At 39.3% G+C, this 23,970-nt stretch overlaps 1 protein-coding gene across 2 annotated transcripts in view; it reads right to left on the reverse strand.

The window, feature by feature from the left end:
- Positions 1-836: 836 nt before the first annotated feature.
- CADPS2 (calcium dependent secretion activator 2) overlaps positions 837-23,970 on the reverse strand; it is a 260,700-nt gene continuing 237,566 nt past the window's right edge. For both annotated transcript variants that reach the window (XM_035893700.1, XM_035893699.1), the window contains 3 exons: positions 23,845-23,952; positions 4,452-4,556; positions 837-1,007 (listed from right to left, as the gene is read on the reverse strand). In XM_035893700.1, coding sequence (XP_035749593.1) covers positions 837-1,007; positions 4,452-4,556; positions 23,845-23,952 — 384 coding nt within the window. The remainder of the gene's footprint in view (positions 1,008-4,451; positions 4,557-23,844; positions 23,953-23,970) is intronic.

The following is a 23,970-nucleotide window of genomic DNA, read 5'->3' on the forward strand; positions in this document are numbered from 1 at the left end:
ACTTGTTCTGGTGAGGAATCATACAACATTCAGATGGTTTGAAATATTGAAAACATCTTTTAATTGTAGAATTCTATACAAACTTGGGTAGATACAGAAGTGGTCACGACAAAATGTGTTCTTATTGCCTGAAATTTTTCACAGAAATAGAAACATTGATGGCAAGCTTACTGACATCCAACATGATGAGATATCTTTAAACTTGCAAAATGAATAGACACAACAACACTCCTAAGTAGTTTGTATGTGTTTGACTGTCCTTGATGTCCTACTACTTATATACCAACCTCAAAATACAAAGAACCAAGATTAAAATTTTTAATGCACATCACATAATAATGTAAAATAAAGCACAAGAAAAGGTAAACAAAGTGTAATCCTGAAAACACACTACTTTTTTTTACCTAGGGCACTGACTTATTCCAAGAATGATTTCCTGTATAGTTGGGTTTTAAGTGAGGCACACATTTTTTTTTCTGCACAGGACATCAATATCTGATGGAGATACAAGAACGAATGGCAACGAACAAAGGGAAAGAAACATAATCACAAGTGGAACTCAAACTCCATGCCAGTGTTCTTGCAGCCCTAAGCAAAGCTATACATTAAAATATGCTACAACCATTGTTCTCAAAAAGTCCTTGGCACTTTTCCTCCGATAATCTTACTTTCAGGTTTTTTAAAAAAACGGAGCAAATTACATTTCTGCACCTGTATCATAAGGCAAAACTATAAATGCAACTACAAGGACAAGTTACCAAAAAAACCCCAAGCCAAAGATAACCCCCACCCTCAGACCGTCACCCCCGAACTCCAAACGCTTGGTAGAATAATTATCATCCTTCCTCCTCGTCACTGTCTTTCATAGTAATGCCCTGAAGTCCTCCCGCATCCGTGACTGAGACTGTGGCTTCCTCTACGGTCAAGCGGCTGTGAACGGTGTCGTAGGTTTTACTGTTCAGCGTTCCCTCCAGCACGCCTTGCAACCTGAAGTCGCGGTAGGTTTTCTGTGGTAAAAAGAAAACATCCTGAATTGGACTCGAGCAACCCTGAGCAGTCTTCCACTGCACCCTGGCCATTTCTAGCAGGCCAGCGGAACAGCTTTGTTCCTCCTGCAGTCAGGGACCCATCATCTAGAGTTTGCTAAAGGTTTTGCAGTCTGAGTTTCTGGGCGGCATGAGATTTCTATAAACTCTAGAGAGTCTATGAGCCACACTTTGATGTTCATGCCTTTGAGAGATTGCGTTTTGTACTGCAATTCTATAACGGTATGCTGATTTCTCGGTAACTTGTATTTGTCTCATTTATTCAATAAGAAAAGCCAGCAAAGAATTTTTCTAACTGCATGTGAATTTGGCTACAGGTGGTTCTGTCATTTCACAAAAAATGTAAACATCTGACTCTTTCCTCATAATATGACTTTATTTGCATTTATCTTTGTATTTATATGCCAAATGTGGAAAAATAAAATAAATTTTAGATTACAATCTATATTCTACAATGTACACATTTCTCAGGCACCTACTTCAGTCAGTTAATTTACCTTCTAAGTCAACTACATTTTGACTCACTTCTACATGTTTCTTTTTTTTTTTCCCCCCCTTTGTGTCCCTGGTATCCAGCCTTCCTATGAACCAGCAGATATGACTTTATTCTTTGACTTTCTATCAAGTAAGAATTCTGAGTGGAATTGTTTTATTCATTGACGCTATGTTCAAGTGAGCATATGGAAAATCATCTACTCCACCGTCTTTATTTTCAAATTGTAGCACGTTTGAAATCATCTTTCCTGAAGTTAACCTAAAAAGCTTAAGAAGGACAAGTTGATCTAACTAGTTTCTTATTTTGTGTATGCTGTTACTACACATTCCCAATGTTTATGGAAGAGAATATGGGAAAATGAAAATGGAAGATAATTAAGGGCTATCAGGCCCATTCCTTTGCTGGAGGAGACCGTGTACAACCCTTAGAGAAAGAGAAAAGAGCTGATCGTGTTTCACTCAATACTTCAGAGAACTGCAAAAGACACCTCTCAAAATGGGTAACATTCAGCTGGGAGAATTTTTTCTGCCACAATCTATGATGATTATTTAAACCTTGTTTGAATCACTGCAACCGAGATTTATTTGACTTTCATAGGTCAACTTCAGAGTCAATGGATGCAGCTTATGTTTTGCTCACGCACTCCTGTGAGTACCCTGCCTGGTCTTTTTCAAGTGTCACCACTGCATTCCCTTTTCATAACACTGTGCATTCAATTTCCTTTTATGCTGTTAACAGGTCCTACAGCAATTTCTTTCAGTTTTACATTGTAATCCTCCCATTCTCAGACCAGCACTCCGGGGTTCAGTCACTGCTCTTCTCTTGACATACTTTTGCAGGATAATAATGTTCACTTCCAAGCTTAATTTTTCATTTCTCCCTAACTTTCTTCTTGGTCCTTGACCCTTCTTTGGTCACATCCCTCTGCATGTGTCTCAGACATCTGGCGATACCTTTATGCCATCATAAAGCTTTAATGGGAACAAACAACGTGTCTTCTGGTCGTTCGTAATAATGCCGCTACCTTTGCTGCATCCAAACATGAAAGAATCATCTATTTCTTATTCATCCCATGTCCCTTAAAAATGACCTCCTACTTCTCTTTTGGAATATTCTCAAGAGATGACAGGGGAAACACAGCTTCTCAGGTTTTCCAAAAGCAAACAGAAAAGTGCCTTCATTCACTCTAGAGCTTGGAGTATCTATGCCTCCCCATGTGCCTCTCCCCATCTGGGCTGCATCAGGGAAAGCTCCTTACGATACTCTGTTTGAACCGTTGTTTCCTATTTCCCAGCAGCCTCCTGCTTGCTGAGTTCCGGTTGTGTCTTCTCCACCCACCAAAACACAGGTGGACAAGATTTTTCTGTCTTCCAGTACCTTGAGCAGAACCTCTATGCTTGACATCATCTTCTTTAATCTTCCGTATCCCCAGAAGGTGCCATGGAATAACACACTTGGAATTCATGTGCAAAGCACACCAGGTGTATGGGCACAGAAAGACTATTGCCATAACTGGTGGGTTCCCACTGCCTCCAGGAGCCTGCTTCTTTTGAGCGAGGCTAATCAATGTGCCAGGCTGCCGAGGGAAGGCTGGTTGACAGTGCTGCTCATTCACCTGAATTTCAGTTTTGTAAGAGCCTCTTCTTTTAATCTCCCAGGTGGTATTTAACTGGTATAATTTAGCCTGCCCATTCTTAGATCTCACTGGGCAAAGGTTTTAGATCCTGTACTACTTCCCCCCCTCCCGGAGGATGCTAACTACCTTCACTTGAGAAGAGCTTTAAACCTTTCACAGAGCCATCCATTTCAACCACAAATAGCAAACTGCTTTTGCCATTTTGGCATATAAAGGAATGAAGAGCCAAATCCTGTTCCCAGAGAAATCAGTTAAGGTCAAAAATAGCAAAGCTAAGCTTGGGTGATTCAGGGAGCCATGATGCCATCATTTTTATGACTGTTTTCTTGCATCTCTCTCTTTTTTTCCTTTCAGCTAGTGAATCCTGAAAGTTGCAGTTGCAATTCTGGTGTCCACAAGTTAAAATGCTTCTGACTTTACAGTCTTGCATGAACTTCAGCAGAAAATATTTTGAAGAAATCAAGCTCACCATTGACAACAGGTGCTTCTCATTCCACATTTATACAGATAACAAGAATGTTCAGACTTAAACGAGACAGAATTAAAAGGAAAAAAATCTGAAATGGCTTTCTGTCTCCTGCCTAAGGGTATTAACCAAGAGCTGACAGGGAGCTAGGAGGAAACTTTCTTTTATGGTAGGTTAACCCGCAATTGCCTGTTGCAAGGTATTTTACACTTTGCTCAGAAGCATTTGACGTTGGCCAGTGTAAATGACTGAGGACTGGACTGGAGGGATTGGTATTTCTATTGATAGTTATCCTGGAGTATGGAAGATTAGAAAATGCAACCTAATAAATTGAATATTGTTTTCCAATTGAACCTAGTGATCACATATGCATAAAAAAGAAAACAGTTACTTTTTAGGAGAGTGGAAAAAATGGAGAAAGAATGCTATTTGGATTACTAGGTAAACAAAAAAAAAAAGAGTAATATGACAAACAATAATTTATTAAGAACGCCATACAGCATTGCTGTACAGCTAGCAGTAATCTGTTAGAATTCCTTGGAACAATCTTAATTGCCACTGAGTCCAGAGTGGATGACAATTACTACTGCACATATAATTAACATTAGACGTTTTAATACATTGTTTTTCTTCTGAAATTTGCTACAACTATGAAAAAAAATCCCAACCTGAAACTACATAAATTCGCAACTTTATTCCACATCTTAAAATTTTTTAACTTTTAGGGTGATCTATACTTGTCCATGTTAATACTTTATCAATTTCCTCTCTTTACTACGCAGTCTAACACAAACACATTTTATTTACCTTCACTATCTTGATGAGAGTCTTCAGCTGGTAGATGTGAAGCTGAAGGTCTAATCTATCAGCCAACCACATGCATATGACTTTCATGGAGCTGCTATACCATTGCTGAAAAGAAGGATAAAAAAAAAAAACAACAACCCACCAAACAACCCTGCAGCTTTCATTTAACAGATTTGGTAATGAGAGGTAATGAAACACTTTGAAATGATCACAGATCAGCACTTGAAGTCAACAATGATATAATTTCCTGTTAGGAGAATTGCATGGGTCAGTAGGAAATCAAATAACTTGACCTAGACTGTTCTTTACATGAATTAGCAACTGCCATTTTATCGTTCAGTTACAACGTTTTAAAGCAAAATAGCGTCATGCACTTTGTTATCTGTCAGTACGAATGGATATTAAACACACAATTACACGAGAGAATTGACAGCTAGAGCAGCAGGGGAAAAAAACAGGTAGGGTTTCTTGAGAGAGAATTTGCAGTACTTAGATTTTCCAACCCAAACAGGAAAACAGCATCAACCATAGAACATGGAAGCTATCTTGCTTTTTTCTTTTAAATCACTTCTTTATTAAGTAAAAAAAAAAAAAAAAAATCATAAATCCATGGAAACTATATTTAAGTATGATCAAACCACCACTCTACCCCTCCCAAAATAACCACGTTAAGGTTTTCTTTAATGTTAATTACTAATTATAATGACAGCCTACCTTATTTCCTTTTTATGTCTTAGGCATGGGTATGTTTTCACTCAAAGCTTCCCAAATGGATGGGGTAAGAATAAGCTCTCTGCTGTTGGTGTCTATGCTACCGTAAAAAAAATGCTCAGATCCAAATAGCTACTATAATAGTTCTTTCACATTAACTGGATTAAAAGAGATTTTACTAAACATGGTTGTAGCAGTTCTCCTTCCCCTCCTGTAAAATACCAACCAGATGTCATTTAGTCAAACTGTAAAAAGGAAGGGATTTTTGGTTTGTTTTTTTTTTTTTTTTTTTTTTTTTTTTCTTTTTGCAGGTAGCTTTTTCATTTTAGCAGTGAGAGATTAAAAGAGTTTGTGTCGTAGCTCTGTTTCTAGTCTCTTTCCCCACAGGGAAGAGGCTTAAATTCTTTTCTAATGTAATTTCCTGTGTCTTTACAAAATACCCAGATATACAAGGAGAGGAAGCACTGTGCAGCGTGTGAGGCAAGGTATGCATCGTGAAGGAATTCAAAGGAAGGGTCCAACGTCTCTCACTAGCCACTTCCACATTAACAAATACAATAAAATATATATGGAAAAAAATGAAGACAAATTACTGGCTACTGGATGCAACAAAAGGCAGAAATAGAGTTCTTTCACCAAAATGTAAGCTCTCTGGAAAAAGCTTTAAAGATATACAGTGAATATATGTAAATACTTTTTCCTTACAGGGAACAGTCTCATCACATTGTAGCTATCAGTTTTAAGATAAGATAAAAATAAGATTTTCAGATAACAATAGCTTCCATTTATTTTGTTTAATGTGTTAAAATGTATATTAATTATAAATCACCGGAATAAATGACTTCTACATTTTTTAGAGTTTCTCCTATTGCTATTTTACAGACGTGATCAGACACACTGCACAAAATGCAGACAGCTGCACATTTCATAAAAGTGGTCTGATTTATTCATTATTTATTATTTATGGGACTGACTGGGTATCGATAAAATACTGGTTTTTATCACTGAATGACACTCTTACACTATTTGTATTATTCCACCCCAAACACGCATGCTGGTTTTGATTTTCTTTATAAGTACCTGTAAAATATTTTTACTGTGAGAGAGTCGTTACTAAGTGGCAGCTGTAAACTACATGACAGGTGTCATATGCATACAGATGTCTAGAAAATAAAATACAGTTGAGCTTATTCACTCGGGGAACCCTATTGATCTAATAACCATAAAAATTCATATGCCCAGCATTCTACCCAGAATATCTGTTGTTATTTGCAATAAGATGAGTCCAACATTACGACTCAGACTCTACAGTTGTTAATCTTTAACATAATCATGGCAGAGAGAACAATTTTGGTAGTGGAGTTTTCTCAGAACTGGTATTCTGCCATAAAAAAAAAAAAACCAGCAACGCATCCACGATGTGTTTTGTTTGTATCAAGTAGAAAGCAGGAGGGGCTCTAAGTTGCTCACATGAACGAACTACAGACAGGATGGAAAATTCTGTGGTTGGTTTCCCCATGCAGCAGCACGGAATGGTGCCGGATCACTGAGAACAGACCCAGTCCCAGTTTTCTGGCAAAACGTGTGTTTCAAAGCGCAGCCAGACACGTTAATCAGATGGATGCAGTAGAAATCAGACTCCTCACACATATCTGTGATATGCTTACATGCACTGAAAGTGGAGCTAAGAAACTGGAGGGAATTAATTTTGCTACTCAGACTTGTGAATGAAAACAACAGAACATGTTTTCCTGACTAGTTTTGATACATTAAACTTTCGGTAGAAACGTTTAATTTGGTGACTATGAGGTGATACTATGGTACTTGCTCCTCTGTCAACGTACGTTGTTCAGAAAAAATACGACTGCTATTGTATTAGAAAAAGATGTATTCTTATGCTGAATTGTCACAGTATTTTTAATAAAAATCACATCCAGTATATTTTTAGAGTCCCCCTAGAGATATTTGTGGATAGGATCCCTGTTCACTGCTGGCCTTACACCCACTAGATGTGAGCACTTAGTATAGGCTGAAGCTGCATAAACATAAATCTGCCGGACTTTGTAAGAAGAAAAGTAAATATTGCCCTATCGCTTCTTTTGGAGCCTGTTAAAATGCACAGCACTGCAAATGCCTCTCAGAGGTGGAAACCAAGGCCACACATTTTGACAACCGTGAGCATGTTATAGAGGCAGGGAGGCATCTCCTGTGACTTATGGGAATCTACTGCAAACCCCAAAGCTTCAGCGATTAGATAATGGTCCTGACATTACATGGTTTTAAAGTAATCATAATAATAATTAAAAAAAAAATCCTTCCAATTGGTTTTAAGAAAAAGTCACTTTCCCGCTAGTAACAATAACACTGAAGGGACAATGCCACTCTTGCAGACGTCCCTGATAGGGTATCAGTGCCATATTCTCTGCTGTCGCCTATGCAAGAATAAAGCAGTAAGTGTTTATTATATATTTTTTTCACATCAGCACATAACAGCAGCCAACCACTTTAACAAAAATGTGTTTGCCTCCCTGTTCCCCTTCTTATTCATAGCTCATCCAGCTCCTGTAAGGGCATGCATTACTCACTTCATTTTCCTGAGATATCTCTTTTAAAGTAAAAAATAAGAGAAAAGGAAAGGCTAGGGTTGACTCTGTGAGACCCCTGTATTTATTCACACTTATTGTGCATGACTGTAGACTGGTAAATCATATTAGCAGCCTGTCTCCCCATCAAGCTGCTACTTGCTTTCCAGCCCTGGGAAGGTTCAACAAATCAACAGGAGCACGGAAAACAGAACATCAGTCTAATCTAGTGTTTAAGGTGAAGTTTTCAAACCCAATCTAAGAAGATCTTTAGAGCAAGCAACAAGCTGAAGGGCTCAGAAGCTGGTATTGACAATGATAGAGTGTTGAAATATTGAGAAGCGCAGCACTTGTGCATTTTTAATAACAAGAGGGTCAACAAGGACACAGCTCCCTCAGTGCCAATAGTTGCCACACCAGGGCTATAAACGCTCTCAGTTCATCAGATTTCTTAAACAGTTCATCAGCTTTCTTAAACACCCTAAACCCCCTCAGCGGACCTTTAGTCTTAAATTAACAAACCAAAGCAATGAAAGAGGGTGCAGCTTGAATGGCCAGCATTGATCCCCAACGGGGCTCGGCGCGGCTACAGGCACTGAAAAACTCGCTCCATTGTCGGGAGGAATTGACAAACCTCCGCGCCTAAATAGTCCAGCTGAGGCGGGCTGGAGGCACGCAGCTGTAAAGGGCTCCCCTCGCCCCGCTCCCAGCGCTCACAAAGCGCCAGGCATGAGCTCTTTGTCAGGCCCAGACTCTGCAATTTTCTAACAAGGATTAAAGTTGTTTCTCGGCAGGGCCAGTGAAAAGCGATTTAGCAACACACCGTGCTTTCTTCAAGGCGAGTTAAAGAGAAGTAGTTAAGGAATTTCATTATTCTGTTGACCGGTGGAAATACAAAACAAATATATTAAATATTCACCGTCTTTCAGGGTGCCTGAGCTATAACATTTGCAGAACGGTTCAATTAAATATAACACTTATTGGCTGAGAGCAAGCACTTCAGATGTATTTTTGAAGTTTTACAAAAAGGTGCAGCTGTTTGCCACCTGGAAGGAGGCTCAATACATACGCATACACAATGCTTCAGCCCTTCTAGGGCCGGTATCTCTAACGCCTGAGACACAAGACCCCGTTGAGTTTCTGTATCTTGCCTGCTCTTGATAAATGGGCACTGTCAAAATGCTTTTTCTGCTGAATATGGCAGGGGGAACGGCTTTCCTAGGAACTGCATTTTGTCTTCCTACCGAAGCCTTTATTGCACTATTGATCAGGAATTGAGTCGCTCAGACGGCAACGGGATGGTTTTACTTCCTCTGGTTCTACTTTCCCTACAGGAACAGTCACAGAAAGTATTCTCACTGAAGAGATTGTGTGCATCAAGGGCAGCGTTGGCTAAAATGCATAGGAGATACTATGAGCATATTCAGTATGAAACGCTAACATGCCCGGGTTCTTTATTAAAAGGTAATGCTGTTGCAGTGTTTCAAGATTTTGGTAGCTAGCAATAGTAGTGTGCCAAGGAACTTTTAGAACATTTAAAAAAAAATGTTAAACAACGAATGAGTAAATAAGTTATCCCTTAAAAATGCAAACAGCAGAAGTTAGAAAAAAGTTCCTGATTTAAGTTTCATAATTTATTTCCCTCTTTGCAAAATATGAGTAATCATCCTGACTTCCTTTGTTGCATGTTAATGATAATGAGGGAAACGAGTGTTATTTGTAGTGTCTTTGGAAACACTCCGAGGTTTAGAAGTTATAGCTGTATTTTCAAGCTCAGGTATAGACATTACCCGCTGAAATGAGGATTTTTACCTGAGCAGTGATGAATTCACGCACTCTTCTGAAGGCTGGAAAGCCTTGGTAACTCCTAAAAAACCCCAAACCCGGGGAAGGATTTCTCAGCCTGTGGGCCATCGTGATACATCAGAAGGTACGCACACACAGGAGCACCAAAATAAGAAATCAAGTCAGAAGAAGTAATTAACAATCAAAATACCTTTATATTTTTGCAGAACTGAAAAATATTTAGCTGCAAACTGAAAGCAGCAATGCAGCAACTTTGCCTAAGATGTTTATGCTTTTCCCTCAGGTTTAGGCAGCCTTTTAATTAAGAAAGCCTGAGAAACCTTTGAAGGACGAAGCCACTGTAGGTAGACATAACCAGAAAATTTAATGTATCAACATGTAGAAGCTTTGTTTGTACTCTCTTCCTGGCCTATCAATTCTGATTCCTGATGGGGGAAATTTATGACCTGATTAAAATATCAATTATTTCTTCTAATGGAAGACATCAGAACTTGTTGACTCGTGACGCAGTGCCCTCCCACCACTCCCTCCTGTATTTTCACTCCCCTGAGAGGAACAAATGATCTCCCCAGTGACTTTTCTTTTCTAGACTGCACTGGTCATAGATGTGCACCAGTCTATGAGGCCCTTCCAGTCATGTTTCCAGTGAGAATAACTGTATCAGTGACCAGGAAAATGAAGGAACAGAAGCTGGGGAAACCTGGGTCTCATGCAAGAGCTTTCCTGTCCCACTGTCAGCTCCACATGGCTTCATGGTGGCAGCCACTGCCCTCCTGCGACAAGTTACCCAACCCCACAAGGATGTGGCGTCTCATTACGCACAGCCTCACAGTGCCACAGCACAAAATGTCGGGCTAGGTTTGACTCTGAGAACCCACGTTTGTGGTGCCACCCCTGAAAAAATATTCTCACCACAATCCAGAATTTTGCGTTTCTGGGAGGTCCATGCAAGGTGATTTTTGGGGTTTTTTTGTTTGGTTTTGTGCATGTGTGTGTCTCTTCGTTATTGTTCTGAATCAACAGAGAATTTTATGTTACTGAGACGTGCTTCTGCAGCAGATACAGTAAGATTCAGCTGGCAGAAATGGTCAGTCAGCTGGCCTCTGACTGTAGAAATAGAAATTATACCATCTCCAGATACAATAAAATCTTCAAGTACTCTTGTAGCCTGGCTATTCTTACAGCTACCCTAACGCTTAGTAATCTTTCTGCTTAAGACATCAAAGAAGTTTGTATTATTTTTTCCAAAACGTGAACAATTTCTCCACCTTTTGATTCAAAGCACTGCTATGACTGGAGAAAAAAATTTATGTAAATTTCATAGCGAAATGAATATGGGGGAAAGAGCTGACCTTACGACTGTGCTGAGAGTTAGAATCGTATCTCCACTTTAGGAGCACTGAAGGAGCATGACTTCACCTACGTGTTCACCTCCTGTATATTTACTGTAGCGGGACACATTACTTTTATTGTTATTTAAAACATACAAAATATCTGGTTGTTTGCTTTTTTGGCAAGATAGTAATCTTTCTGCTTAAGACATCGAAGAAGTTTGTATTATTTTTTCCAAAACGTGAACAGTAATCTTTCTGCTTAAGACATCAAAGAAGTTTGTATTATTTTTTCCAAAACGTGAACAATTTCTCCACCTTTTGATTCAAAGCACTGCTATGACTGGAGAAAAAAAATTATGTAAATTTCATAGCGAAATGAATATGGGGGAAAGAGCTGACGTTACGACTGTGCTGAGAGTTAGAATTGTATCTCCAATTTAGGAGCACTGAAGGAGCACGACTTCACCTACGTGTTCACCTCCTGTATCTTTACTGTAGCAGGACACGTTACTTTTATTGTTATTTAAAACATACAAAATATAATCAATACAAATATTAAAACTGAAAGGGTACTTTAATGTACTTTAGCTTTCATCTAATAGTAGTATATATCCTTTAATATCCAGACATTAGACCTGGAATGCTTGGGGGCTTACTTTTGCATTTTCTTAAATATTCACAAAGTTCAAGGAGAATGCTATGGGTTTTGGGGGTCACCACGACACCACTACATTTATTCCTTTTGCTATTTTTTTTCCCCTAGGAATTTTCATTTAAGAAAAACTGAAAGAAATGAAGATTAAACTAAGCATGAGTGGAAAATCCATGGAGTTAGCCTTGTTGGAACCATGGGGTTACTGGGCAGTACAAACAAATGAAGCCTTTTCCCTACCAAAAAGCAGATGTTTAAAAGCCCTTGATCTGGTAAATGCAACAGATTAAATCAATATTAAGTGTCATATGAAAAAACTCTATTTAACTCCACTCATTTTGCTGCAGTTCTTTCCCACATTTTCATCCAAGGACTTGTCCAAAAGTCCCCCTGTTGCTGCATCACTCATTTCTGCTGTAATGCCCTCAAGCCCCGTGTTCCCTCATGTGCTCCTACTTTGCACAGAGCCCCTGACGCACAACTCTTCCACCCCACCAGTGGCTCACGCTTCTAATGCTCGGCACCACTTATCAAGGCATCTTCCTGGAAACGTCTTAGGCTTTCAACCAGCTTCTGTGTTTTGCTTCCTCCTCCCGGCCTGAAATGCTAAGCCCAGTTTTGAACTTTGGCTTGGGAATGTGCAAAAATTTTCATAGTCTACATTACAGCTGCAAGTACCAGGAAAGGAGAAGTGAGCAAGAAACCACATACTACCCTCTGCTTCAACCCTCATACTTCTTGTGATGAAGGGACCAGGACCAAGATTTCAGATTACAAACTCTGTTTGGGTATGAATCACATATTTTTCTTTTTCTTTTTTTTCTCCCGCCCCCCCTTTTTTTGTGTGTGTGTGTGATTGTGATTGTGCAGATTTATTAACTTGCCTCTTGCACCCTTACTTGGCCAAGGAAGAAAGGAAGAAAGGTTTTCTTCCTTCCAGCGGGACTCTTCCTTTGGTTTCCTTCTGCCTGTTTTGTGCCATTACTCCAATGAACCTCTCAGGGAGCTCAAAAATATATTTTGTTTCTCTTAAGAATGACTAATTGATGAAATAAACACTTCAGTCTCTAGGCAGTGTCTTCCCTGCCTATTTGAATGAAGGATTCCCACTGTCACTCCCAAAGCAATTGGCAGAAAAGGGAAAGGAGCTCAACAGAAAGAGGAACCCAAACCTTGACAGAAGGACCCCGTACAGCAGGACTCATGACGACAAACAAGTGAACAGTTGCTGGATGAGATATTTTGGTGATACAAGGAAACAAATTAGGCAGGCTAGTTTTTGGAAATCAGTAAAAATAGAAAACGGGGCTCATTTAAAAGCATATAAGCATCTTTGAAACTTCTAGGCAAAAAGGGTATTGTTCGGAAATAACAAAGAACATCTAGCATACGAAAAGCTTATCTTTTAGGCAGAAAGTCAATTTTTCATGTTTTAGGCTTACGATTAGAAGCTGGCTAGTTGCTATGGAACTGCTGCCAATTCACAAATAAATATTCACCTTTAATACAAAATATACAGTACTCATCTCTCCCTGTATTCTATATCGGTTACTAAACAGCAGTTTACAATATTTATGCTTCTTTATAATGTTTATGACCTTCATTTTTTTCTGGCTTTTTCACATATGGTAGATGCCCTGGGAAACTGGAAGTTTGCAAAAATTAGACATGCGTAACTTCCTTCTGCATCTGGACATATGCAATGCTGCTCTTTTGATTTTAAACACGAGGTACTAACATAATGCTCATGACCACGAGAGACTAACCACACAAACAGTTTCCCTGCTCCGCTCTGGGTACGCAGTGCATCTGTGAACGGTACTTCCATAGGTTATTCTGGTGCTAAAACTCTCTTGGAGCAAACACTGTCAGTCTTGCTACACTGTGTGTTGTGTTGCAATTTGGACAGTATCTGCCAACATCCTCCGAGGCACAGAATGGGGAACATCATTTGAGCGACCTTGAAATGAAAGCCAGCTTGGACCCGCAAAATAAACGAATGAACGCCATGCAAACCAGCCAGGTTGTACTTGTTCTAACACTCGCCTCTCGCTATCAGGCTCTGGTTTTCCACACCTTACGAATGCGCGGAGCTGGACAAATGCTAAGCACTCTTCCGAAGCGCACGCCTAATGTGAGTGAGGTGAAAGGCCCAGCTGCACTCTGCCTGTAAGGCACGCAACCGAGGCACCTACCTTCACTTCTGCCCCCTCGCCTGGGACTCCCTGGGGACTCCCTGGCGTGAGGCGCCAGCAAAGGGTGATTCAGGGAGGTGGCAGAGTCCTCCTGTGAGCTGCATCTCTCCCTGAAGGTGAGTGTACTCTTTAATATCTCTACCTTGCATCAAAAGCAAGGTGGACCAAAGCTGGCCCACCGCCTGTGTTGTAGCTTTTAGGTACTGACTCACGTTAGTAGCTCTTGTCCCTGAGTCTTCTATTTAGACTCCCTGCTCCATGTGGAATGAGGTCAAGTACACATTTTAATTAGAGTACTTAAAACACCCTGGGTTCCTCTGGGTGAATATTTACAGGCAGCTCGTTTCTTTCCACCTCAGCAATCTTGACTCATCAGCCGTTTACTCTGTGTGTTATTGTGGTGGCATACGACAGGGCTGGATGCAGCTGTGAAGTTGATCGGGAGTTGCACGGCGGTGTAGCCGCTCCTCCCCTACGCAGCATCGATTGGGCACCACACTGAGCAGCACTAATGCGGAGCAGAGGTCCAGCCTCCTGCCTCCCTCTTGCTTCTCTCCTCCCCTCATCTCTTTGGAGAAAGTGTCCTTGGATTGGGCAGGTGCCTGGTTTGCTCCTTTCCAACGCTGACCCTATTGCCCGTGTGCACTTTTTCAGCTATGTAGATTTTTACAGCTGTGTTGCTTTTTTTTTTTCTTTTTTCTGGAGCTGATTTTTCTATTCATTATTATTTGCACTGTTTTTCTTGCACAGTGTAAACACTTTTAGTACAGTGTAAGTACAACGCTGTGTCAATTAAGAAAATATACACTGAAGCACTTGAAAATTATTCAAAGGAAATAATCTCTATATAGGTCAACGCTTTTGCACATTTAAATCAGCACTGCAGCTTCAGTTGCCCGTGATCAAACAGGTTAAGAAGCTCTTTCCACTGATGAATCACTGACTTTCTGAGAGCGCTCTGCAGCATCCTCACCTGGTACTATTTACAACACGGCAACCTCTTTCTGTTACTCCAGACTCATTATAGCAAAACTAGATTATTCTCATGCTTTCTGGCGCTATTTTTCTTGTAATATGATCAACAGTGTGGCTGTGTGTCTTATTTGTGAACACTTATGCAAGGTCTTGCTTGATTTTCCTTTTTAAGCTAAGCTTGACCCAAATGAAATACAAGTATAAATATCAAACCCACAAATAAGGTTTGACAAACCACAAGGTTCTCCTGCTGCTTATACGTGTGTGAATTACAGTACATCAAGAAATCAATATTCCCTAGATGGTGCTTGTGCCTGGCACTTCATGGTGAACAAACATTAGATAAGACAATATAAATGGTACAATCCTTATTGATTTCTCTTGACTGCGTAGAATGTGAAAGCTGCAGCCACAGTTAACACTTACTGACAGACTCATCTGAAGTTTCAGTGCTATTTTATATTTTTATAGTTGTCCACGCTCAATTGATTCCATTAAGTTGCTAGACACATTTCAAGCCATTGAGGTAAGAAAAAAAAAAAAAATGCAGTGCCTGGAATGAGATGTTGCTACTTTGTGCCTAGCAGGATAAAAAGGTTAAAGGACTAAATTCTGCCTGGATGTTTGAAGGAGTTCTCCTTTATTTGATAGAACATGTTATTTTTTTTAGTGACGGATAGATGCATTTAACTAAGTTTAATGAATGAACAAACAGTATAGAGCAGAAATGTCTATGGGGAAACTGTACTAGAAGCTCCCAATGTCAGAGCCCCTCTCCAAACAAACAAGCAAAAACCCCCTTGTAGTTGCACCACTGACTGATAAAATTCCCTCAGAAAAAAAAAAATCAGATTGGCTTAAAATCTTGAGTTTGGGATTTTTTTCCATTTGTTTTCCTCTTTTGACTCATGACGCACATTTTAAATTGCCTATTTATAGCAATTTCTATATTGTTCTTTTTTTCCAAAAAAAAGTGAGCTTCTCACAAAAGTCAGGGAAATTAGGAGGTAGGGCAGCATAAGAAATTCTGAATATCAGGCTATGCTATTTAGTGCCCCCCCAAATAATTCTCTATTTCCCTTTTATACCCAAAGAGCTCCTTTAGCAAGATATCAGAATATCTATTTCATAGTTTCTTACTCCCCTGCTGGGAAGATTTAAATAATATGATTAAGTTAGTGTGAAAAAGGTGGCAGACAACCATTCCGTGAATACTAAGTGCAGACTGGACTATGGGATACATAATGTCTTGAGAAAAGCCTTTTTTTATATCTTCTGGGGCTGTTTGATTCCCAACAAGATGGAAATTCAGAAATGAAAAATGGCATGGAATATGAAGAAGTGGGGAAACGTATCCTATCAAAACCATATCAAAACCAGCCATTGTGTTATGGTTTCCTCTGCAGAAAACACTCCCAGCTACAGTGTAAAAGAGCTTACAAAGTGCTGAATATTCTGATCCCAAAGCAGCGACCTCTGAAGCACATGCTTTGCTTTAAGTGTGTTGTTGATGTTGTTGGTCCTATTGATTTCAACAGTACTGAGCTTTGCTGGATTGATAGCAGCATAATCAGCACCCTCCAAGAGCGGGCACTCCTTTTCTCAGAGTTTTCCAGAAAAAAAAAAACCCAACCCCAAAAAAACTTATATACTATATGAAATTCGATGGAGGTTGCATTTTTCAGCTTTCAGATGAACTGTTGTTCTTTTATAGAGATTTCTATCTCAAAAAATGAGGTCAATCTACTTGAAAACATTAGGAATAATTTAGTGAACTCTGAAAAGCCTTTGAGCAGTAAATTTGCAAGATGTTGCTTCCATCTTGCAGAAAAGTTTCATTTGTTTGAGCATGTTGATATAATTAACTTTTTTAGTCCACATTTGGTGACACTTGCCTATGGTTTTCTGTAAAATTCTTTCTTTTACCAAAAAGGACATGACAAACTGTTTCAAAATGACAGGAATGTCTTTAGATCCAGAGAAAAGTGCAGAGTGGTTCTCATATCAAGAGCTTTCTATTTCCCCTATAAAATATTAGACATAATTAAAGGTGAGTTAAGACTTTGGTGAAAATCTAAAGAGCATCGGCAAATCTGAGCACTGCTCAGCTTTTCAATTGCTTTTCTACTTCTCAGTTCTTTTAAATGGTTTTCTATGGCAGGAACATTTTTCTTAATTAGTCACAGCTAATTAGTGTTCTGGCATAGACAAGTAATCAGAAATGTCAGAGCTGCAAGGCTACATCTCCCTAATCCTTTGATAATAATTTAGCCTCCTGGGAGGGCCTCAAGCTGCGGTAAGTAGTGGCTGACAATAAGGCAAAATTAGGTGGGCAGCAGACCATTAGGATAGAAAAATAAAAAGCACTACCAAATCCTGCTGAGCACCATCAGGCAACTAACTACACTGCCAGATGAGGTGCCTGTTTAAGCCTGTGTTGTTAATTAGCTGATTCTACCAGACCTGCCACATATGTCCAGGTGCATCATGCAAAGATGTGTATTTCTGGGTTTGCGCCAAAGGACAATTTTGCACTGTGATCAAATTTCAAGAATCCGAGAAAGAAGCCCGCATATTTCTTGAAGATTATTCTGAGTTATCAAAGAAATAAGAAGATCAACAAGCTACAATCCATTTTTGTTGAGTCCCTTTTAAGTAATTAGGCACGGTCCTCTCATGTTTCTCGGAGGTTAATACAACACAGCTTTTGATTCAAATGTGGCCTTTAACCAGTTCTACCTAGTCTCGACTTGCTGAAGTTGCCTTGGCATATAATCTAGATCAAAAAGTAGGCCTTTTGTCGACTCACACGTTTGCAAATAATTACATAACAATGACAGTGAAAATTAACGTGACAGGAAGCAATTTGAGAATGAGGAAAAAAAAATCACAGTTGAAGTTTTCTAGAAAGACATTGTTGAATACTAACTCATACAGTGCTTAGCTTTTGAGGCAGACATGGACAGCGCAAGGAGTCGGTACTACAGAAAACTCACGTTTAAAATATGCGTTCCTCTTAGCTGTGTAACACGAGCTGAAGATTAACGCACTTGCCAGGGAGAAGCATTTGCACATTTTTAACACATTTTTTGTAAAAGGTCAGAAAACTTATAGAAATGATGCAATTGAATAAAGCATTTGCTTAAAACGTACTTACAGATGTGATGGCAAACAGGAATAAATCAGATGAGTACTTCGTCTCTCCATTTAGGCATAGAATGAAGTACATGACATAGTAATCTTTGGAGAATAATCACTACCTCAAATAACCTCAAGTACATCATTGAACTTAAATCATCCATCCAGCTACTAATGGAAAAGGAAAATAATGGTTGTGATATGGGAACACTACCAGCTAATTCACTAATTCACATTCCAGACAAAACACAAGCATTTTTTTGACAGAAAAAGAATATCATATTACATCTGAACTTTTGAAATACAAAAGCCAAAAGCAGCTACGTAAATCTGGAGTGCTTCAGCATTTATACTACTCAGAAAGACGTTTGGTCTTTCTGCGCTCCAAAGGAAGTTGTATGAGTTCCCTGCCATTACCATCCCTTACCCTGCTTGTTGAGTCATTTCCCTGCACGAGGCCACAACCCCAAGGACGTTCACCTACATGAGCAGTCCCTGCAAAGTCAACAGGAGTACTCAAGTCACAACACACCATTTTACACCCATAAGAGATGGACGATCAGGGCCAAAGTCAACATCTGCTAACAGGTGCCATCTTGTACAAGATAATGAAGGGACCTGTTTGCCAATACTGACCTTTCCAGGATGCATGCTCTGCCTACTCTATGTGTTTATGGCACACTTGTGCACAGGTTTCCCAGAAATTAGAGCCTAAAAAAGTTGGAAAACCTTTAAGTCGCATTAATGGTAAAACACTGATGCGTTAGAACTGTTCTCTTATATCATTCTTTATTTCTCAAAGCAGCAATCAATTATTGCATAAAGATTTCACTGCATATATAGTCCAATAAAATTGGAATCGTACATCTGATTACACTGTAAGATTTTCACAACAGATCCAACACAAGTGTGCCCTTGTTGCCAAGAAGGCCAATGGTATCCTGGGGTTCATTAGGAGGAGTGTGGCCAGCAGGTCGAGGGAGGTTATCATCCCCTTCTACTCTGCCCTGGTGAGACGCCACCTGGAGTACTGGGTCCAGTTCTGGGCTCCCCAGTTCAAGAAAGATGAGGAACTCCTAGAGAGAGTCCAGAGGAGAACAACTAGGATGATAAAGGGACTGGAGCATCTCCCCTATGAGGAAAGGCTGAGAGAGTTGGGCTTATTCAGCCTGAAGAGAAGACTGAGAGGGGACCTCATCAATACATACAAATATCTTAAGGATGGAAGTCACGAGGATGGAAGCAGTCTGTGCAGTGGTGCCCAGCGACAGGACAAGGGGCAATGGGTACAAACTGAAACATAAGAGGTTTCAGTTGAATATCAGGAAAAACTTCTTTACTTTAAGGGTGACAGAGCACTGGAACAGGCTGCCCAGGGAGGCTGTGGAGTCTCCCTCTCTTGAGATATTTAAAGCCTGCCTTGACAAAGTCCTGCGTAACATGCTCTAGGAGAACCTGCTTTAGCAGGGGGGTTGGACTAGATGATCTCCCAAGCTCCCTTCCAACCCTTGCAATTCTGTGATTCTGTGACAACCTATGAGATAATGCTCTTAATGGCAAATAAACCAAGAAGGGTTTCGAAGGGACAATGTTTGAAATGAAATTTTTCTGTCTTCAGACAAGAACATCCATATTTCACATGCAATTAACCGGTACAAGAAAGCTAGGATCTACCCAAGTGGCACTTAGGAACTTTACATTACTACAGAAGGTAAGCATTGCATTGATCTCTTATGCAGTGTTTTATCCAGAATGATAAAAATCTTTTTAAATCTGGGGTTTGGTAGCAAAATCCAATTTTGTTTTAAAGTCTAATTTGATTTAAAATGCTCAGGAGCAGGAAGATGTATTAGTCCCGTCTTAAAAACTCAGGTAGAAACGTGATTCTAAGTCTAGTCAGTCTTGATAACCTGGCATGTTTATGGATGCAGCACTGCTTTTATTGAGGGCAATGGTAAAACTCCCATTGATTTTGATAGTGTAGAACCAGACCCACAGGAATTTCATAGTTGGCTATTTTTTACATCTGTTAATTTTGTGATCAGATACTCAGTGCTGTTCTTTGATAGGCTGCATAAATGTTCTTACATCATCCATCAAGCAGATTATAAATAAGAGGGGCCTTAATAATAATTAGTAATATTTTAGATTTATTCTAGGTTTGTGTAATTCTATTTAAATACTTCATTTTCCCATTCACCAACTGGTACTTTTACAGCCTTTTCTAAAAATAAGTATTTTTCAAACACTGGTTAAAAAAAAGAAATTAAAGTGCAACTTTGTTTCTAAAACATTTTACTGAACATTATTTTAAAAAATGAGTTCTTGGTTTTAAGTGATTAAACTTTAAAAACTTTAAACTTCAAAAAAATTTTCAGACTTCATTGTCTTGATTTACTTCAGTGGAGTATGGGTTTGGAAGGAATCACACGGACCATTCATTGAATTAAGCCTATGGAAATCATGAACATGGAGCAGACATTTAGCCCAGAGCTACTGCAGACCATCCTCATGTACAACACATTAACAAACCTTTCTAGTGCTCTTTAAGATTTGCAGTGTTAAGCAAACAAGTAAAACCCCACAACTATAAGCTTCTACAGCATGAGAGTAGGAGATAAATGTCCCAAATTCCTGTGACAGGAAGGAATTTGATAGGTAAAATTCCCAGCTGATAGTAGGAAGGAGACCATGTCCCACACCACAAAGGAAGACAAAAAGTCCTGAGTGTCTCTGAGAAGCTGACCAAGCAAAAAATTCTGCAACTCCAAATCTGGTGGTTAAGATTGAGAACAAGAAGACGGCACACTGACCTTGTGGAGACCAGTGCTACCAGGAGCACCAAGCCATGTAGTTCTGCGTGCTGTCTATGCCCCTTCCAGAGGACGTGAAGAACGAAATGCACCCAGAAGCCAAGTTATTCAGAGAACAGGAAGGGAAAAAAACCCCACCTTGGTTCTGCTGCATGATCAGCAGAGGTAGTGAGGCATAGCGTGATTTAAATGATTTAAAAATGATGCAGAAAAAACTAGCACCACAGTCTTCTTTCAAAGTACCCTGGAAAACTGAGCCTCTCTCATATATGTAAGAATTCATCTCTCAAGCTTAAATTCCACTTTCCTGATTTTTCACATTTTGTATAGCATGGTGGTGCTTTTCCAGGCATATCAAGCATAAAACAATGCACAGTTTTTGTCTTCTCCCTAGTTTGAGACGTCTCAGATAGACAGGATGTTTTCCAACTCCTAGCCTTAGACATTCCTACTTGTATCAATACTTTTCTTTGGTTTAAATGATCCTCTTTGATGTGTGCATTACGTTGTGTGATAGACATCCCGTTCTCTTGGTCACTAGAATAGCTGTCAGTATATAGCAGCCCTGAATCAAGTCAATGAAATCCGTGCATAAATAGTTTGTAAGTACACATTTTTTGGATTAAAATAGTGTCTGAGGCCTAATATTGTCTATATTTATAACTATCACTTCTAGCACACAGAACAGTCTGGGTTTTTTGTTATTCTGTATGGGGTGTTTCCCTGGCTGAAACACAGACACACACTTTTCCTATTACATTTGGCCAATGATTTCTTATCTGATAAAAATTCAATGTATTTTAAGGGGAAATCAACAGTCATCTACAATTGTAGCCATTTGAATGGCTTGAAGTATATTTACATAAAAACTTAAACTAATTTTATACTTTCTATTGAAATATAACTTGATAGAATTGGATTTATAAGCAGTACCTAGGTTTTGTTATGTCACTAATTTAAAAACCCCTTCCAAAAATCATGGGCAAAATCTTCCTCAGTCACACTGTTCTAAATCTGAATGAATCTTAGGAAAGGTGAGTTAACATGGTGAGATGCCTTTGTTTTAAATTTCAGCAAGCTATGAGCTTACATATTTCTTAGTGCATTTATCTGATTCCGTCCAATTGGTTGTATCTCCTAGTGTGATGTAGAAATGCGATACCACCATATATGAGGAAAAATAAAGATACAAATAGATATTTGATACACAGAATGCTTATCATGTACTGAGTAAAAGGGGACAGGAATCCATATAGGAGATGTTTCCTTGTGCTGAAAAGCTTGATTGCTGAAATCAGACTTGGAAGAGGTCCTCGACCCATGCTAATCCAATTGTACTGAGGCTCTGTCCTTGGGTTAGTGCTAGTTGGCCTAATGCAAAACCGCGCCAGGAACCATGCTGATGACTTAATGGTAGGGATGATCACCTGCCAGTTCCCAGGCCTGTGCCCAGGCCCTGGCCAGTTTACTGCTATGGACATAGCCTAAGGCTTGGTCCAATCCCACTACATCAACAAAGTCAATGTGTCTCTCCAGTGAGAGTTAAGACTTGGCCTTAGGCGTGTAGTTTTATTAACATTCAGAAAATTACAACATAAGCAAAAATAACCCCAAAGAAAAACAAAAAAATAGAATCTTGAAAATGAAACATATGCTTGCAGATTCAGTGCAAAAGCAAACTGAAGCAGAAGTTGCTAATATGGTTTTAGTACTTTGTGAAGGTGCCAGCTGGATGGATGATAATTTTTCTACCCCTGCAGGGCATCAAAGCTTTTATAAAATCATTCTTTTCACACATATTAGCACTTAGCTTATTAAAACAGATGATACTTTTTTTTGTAAAGCTGCCTGGGAGTGTCTGGAAATAAAAAATCTGAGAGATAAGTCTCATTTTGACCACCCAGTCTAACAAACAACAAACACTGACATGACATACCATGGCTGAGAGTGTATGTTATGGGACCTTCTGTGACTGCCACAACTGTAGTGTCACAGTAAAGGCTGTGAATTGCTGTTATGAAAACATTTGCTGTAACTTGCATAATTAAATGAAACTGCCAGCAAAGCTTTCTAAAATACTTAGGAGATGACATACAAATAAATACATTTCGAAGTCTGTATTATGTTCCAGAATTTGTTTTGTAATAAATTGCACTACACAGTGCCAGAGATGACTTCTTTCCCCGTTCAAATTCCTACATAATTATAAGTGACTGACATCACTGTCATGTAAATGGATCCAAATTTAGAATAAAATAACTTTTATTTTAGACATACTTTACACGTGTAGTGCTTTGAATTTACACAGAAGGTACAATTTCAGCTGCCTACAGCTTCTCCTTCAGACAACTCAGAAAGGGACATACAAGACATAAATTAGTGGTCAGAACTTGAATGAGCAGAAATATGCCCAAGAGCGTTGCTAGCGGTCTTACAGGAGAGCCACGTATGAGGGAAGTTTTGGTAGAGTAGGTGATCATTTCTAACAAACAGAGGAAGAATCAGGGTGAAGGAATGAGTGGAGGGAGGCTGCGGAAGCCAGTATTGAAGCCGAGGGAAATTATTGCGAAGACACAGGCTAGCTAGCAAAGTGTGGGCCTCAAGGATGAGGAAGAGGACTACTCTGAACTTGCAGAAGCGGGATTAGAATTCTTACAACAAGTTCAACAATTCAATAAATTTTTGGTAAACTTTAAGAAATTGTAAGTCTTAAACTAAAAATCCATAAACCAAAATTCTAAAAGTCATTCCATGAAAGCACCAGTCAAACCCTGGCATAACTGGCCTCTTTCTGTATGCAAGCAGGCAGTGATACGTGCAAGTTCTTTGTTTAGGGAAATTAGGTCTGCAATGGAGTCCACAAACCACATCAATCCAATTCGCTCCATTAACACATTCAAAACGAAAAGATGGAATAAAACTGGACTACTCACAGTGGAAAAATGACTATTTCAAATAATAATCTTCTACCAATTTTATTTATGCCTTGTAGCACTTAAAAGCTTCATGCAGAAAATGTTTAAAGAAAGGCCACCCTTGACAGCCGAAGATGGTAAATAAAAAAGCAAAAGAAAAAATGGTCAACAGGGAAGAATATTGGAACGGCTTGTTGAACATCATCAAAATGCAGCTTATCCCTTATGATGTAGTAGTGATACCAGCAAGCTTTGCAAGGGTAGTTACTTACATCAAATAACTTCTCTATGTACATTTCCTCATTGACCTTTTCTCGAAGTATATCCTGGTTTTGTCGAACAAACATAATGTAGGTATCTGCCAGATCCATCCCTGGTTTCTGTGGAGACATAAAGTC

The sequence above is a fragment of the Egretta garzetta genome, unplaced genomic scaffold, assembly GCF_000687185.1.
Source record: "Egretta garzetta isolate BGI_Z169 unplaced genomic scaffold, ASM68718v1 scaffold64, whole genome shotgun sequence".
Classification (NCBI taxonomy): Eukaryota; Metazoa; Chordata; class Aves; order Pelecaniformes; family Ardeidae; genus Egretta; species Egretta garzetta.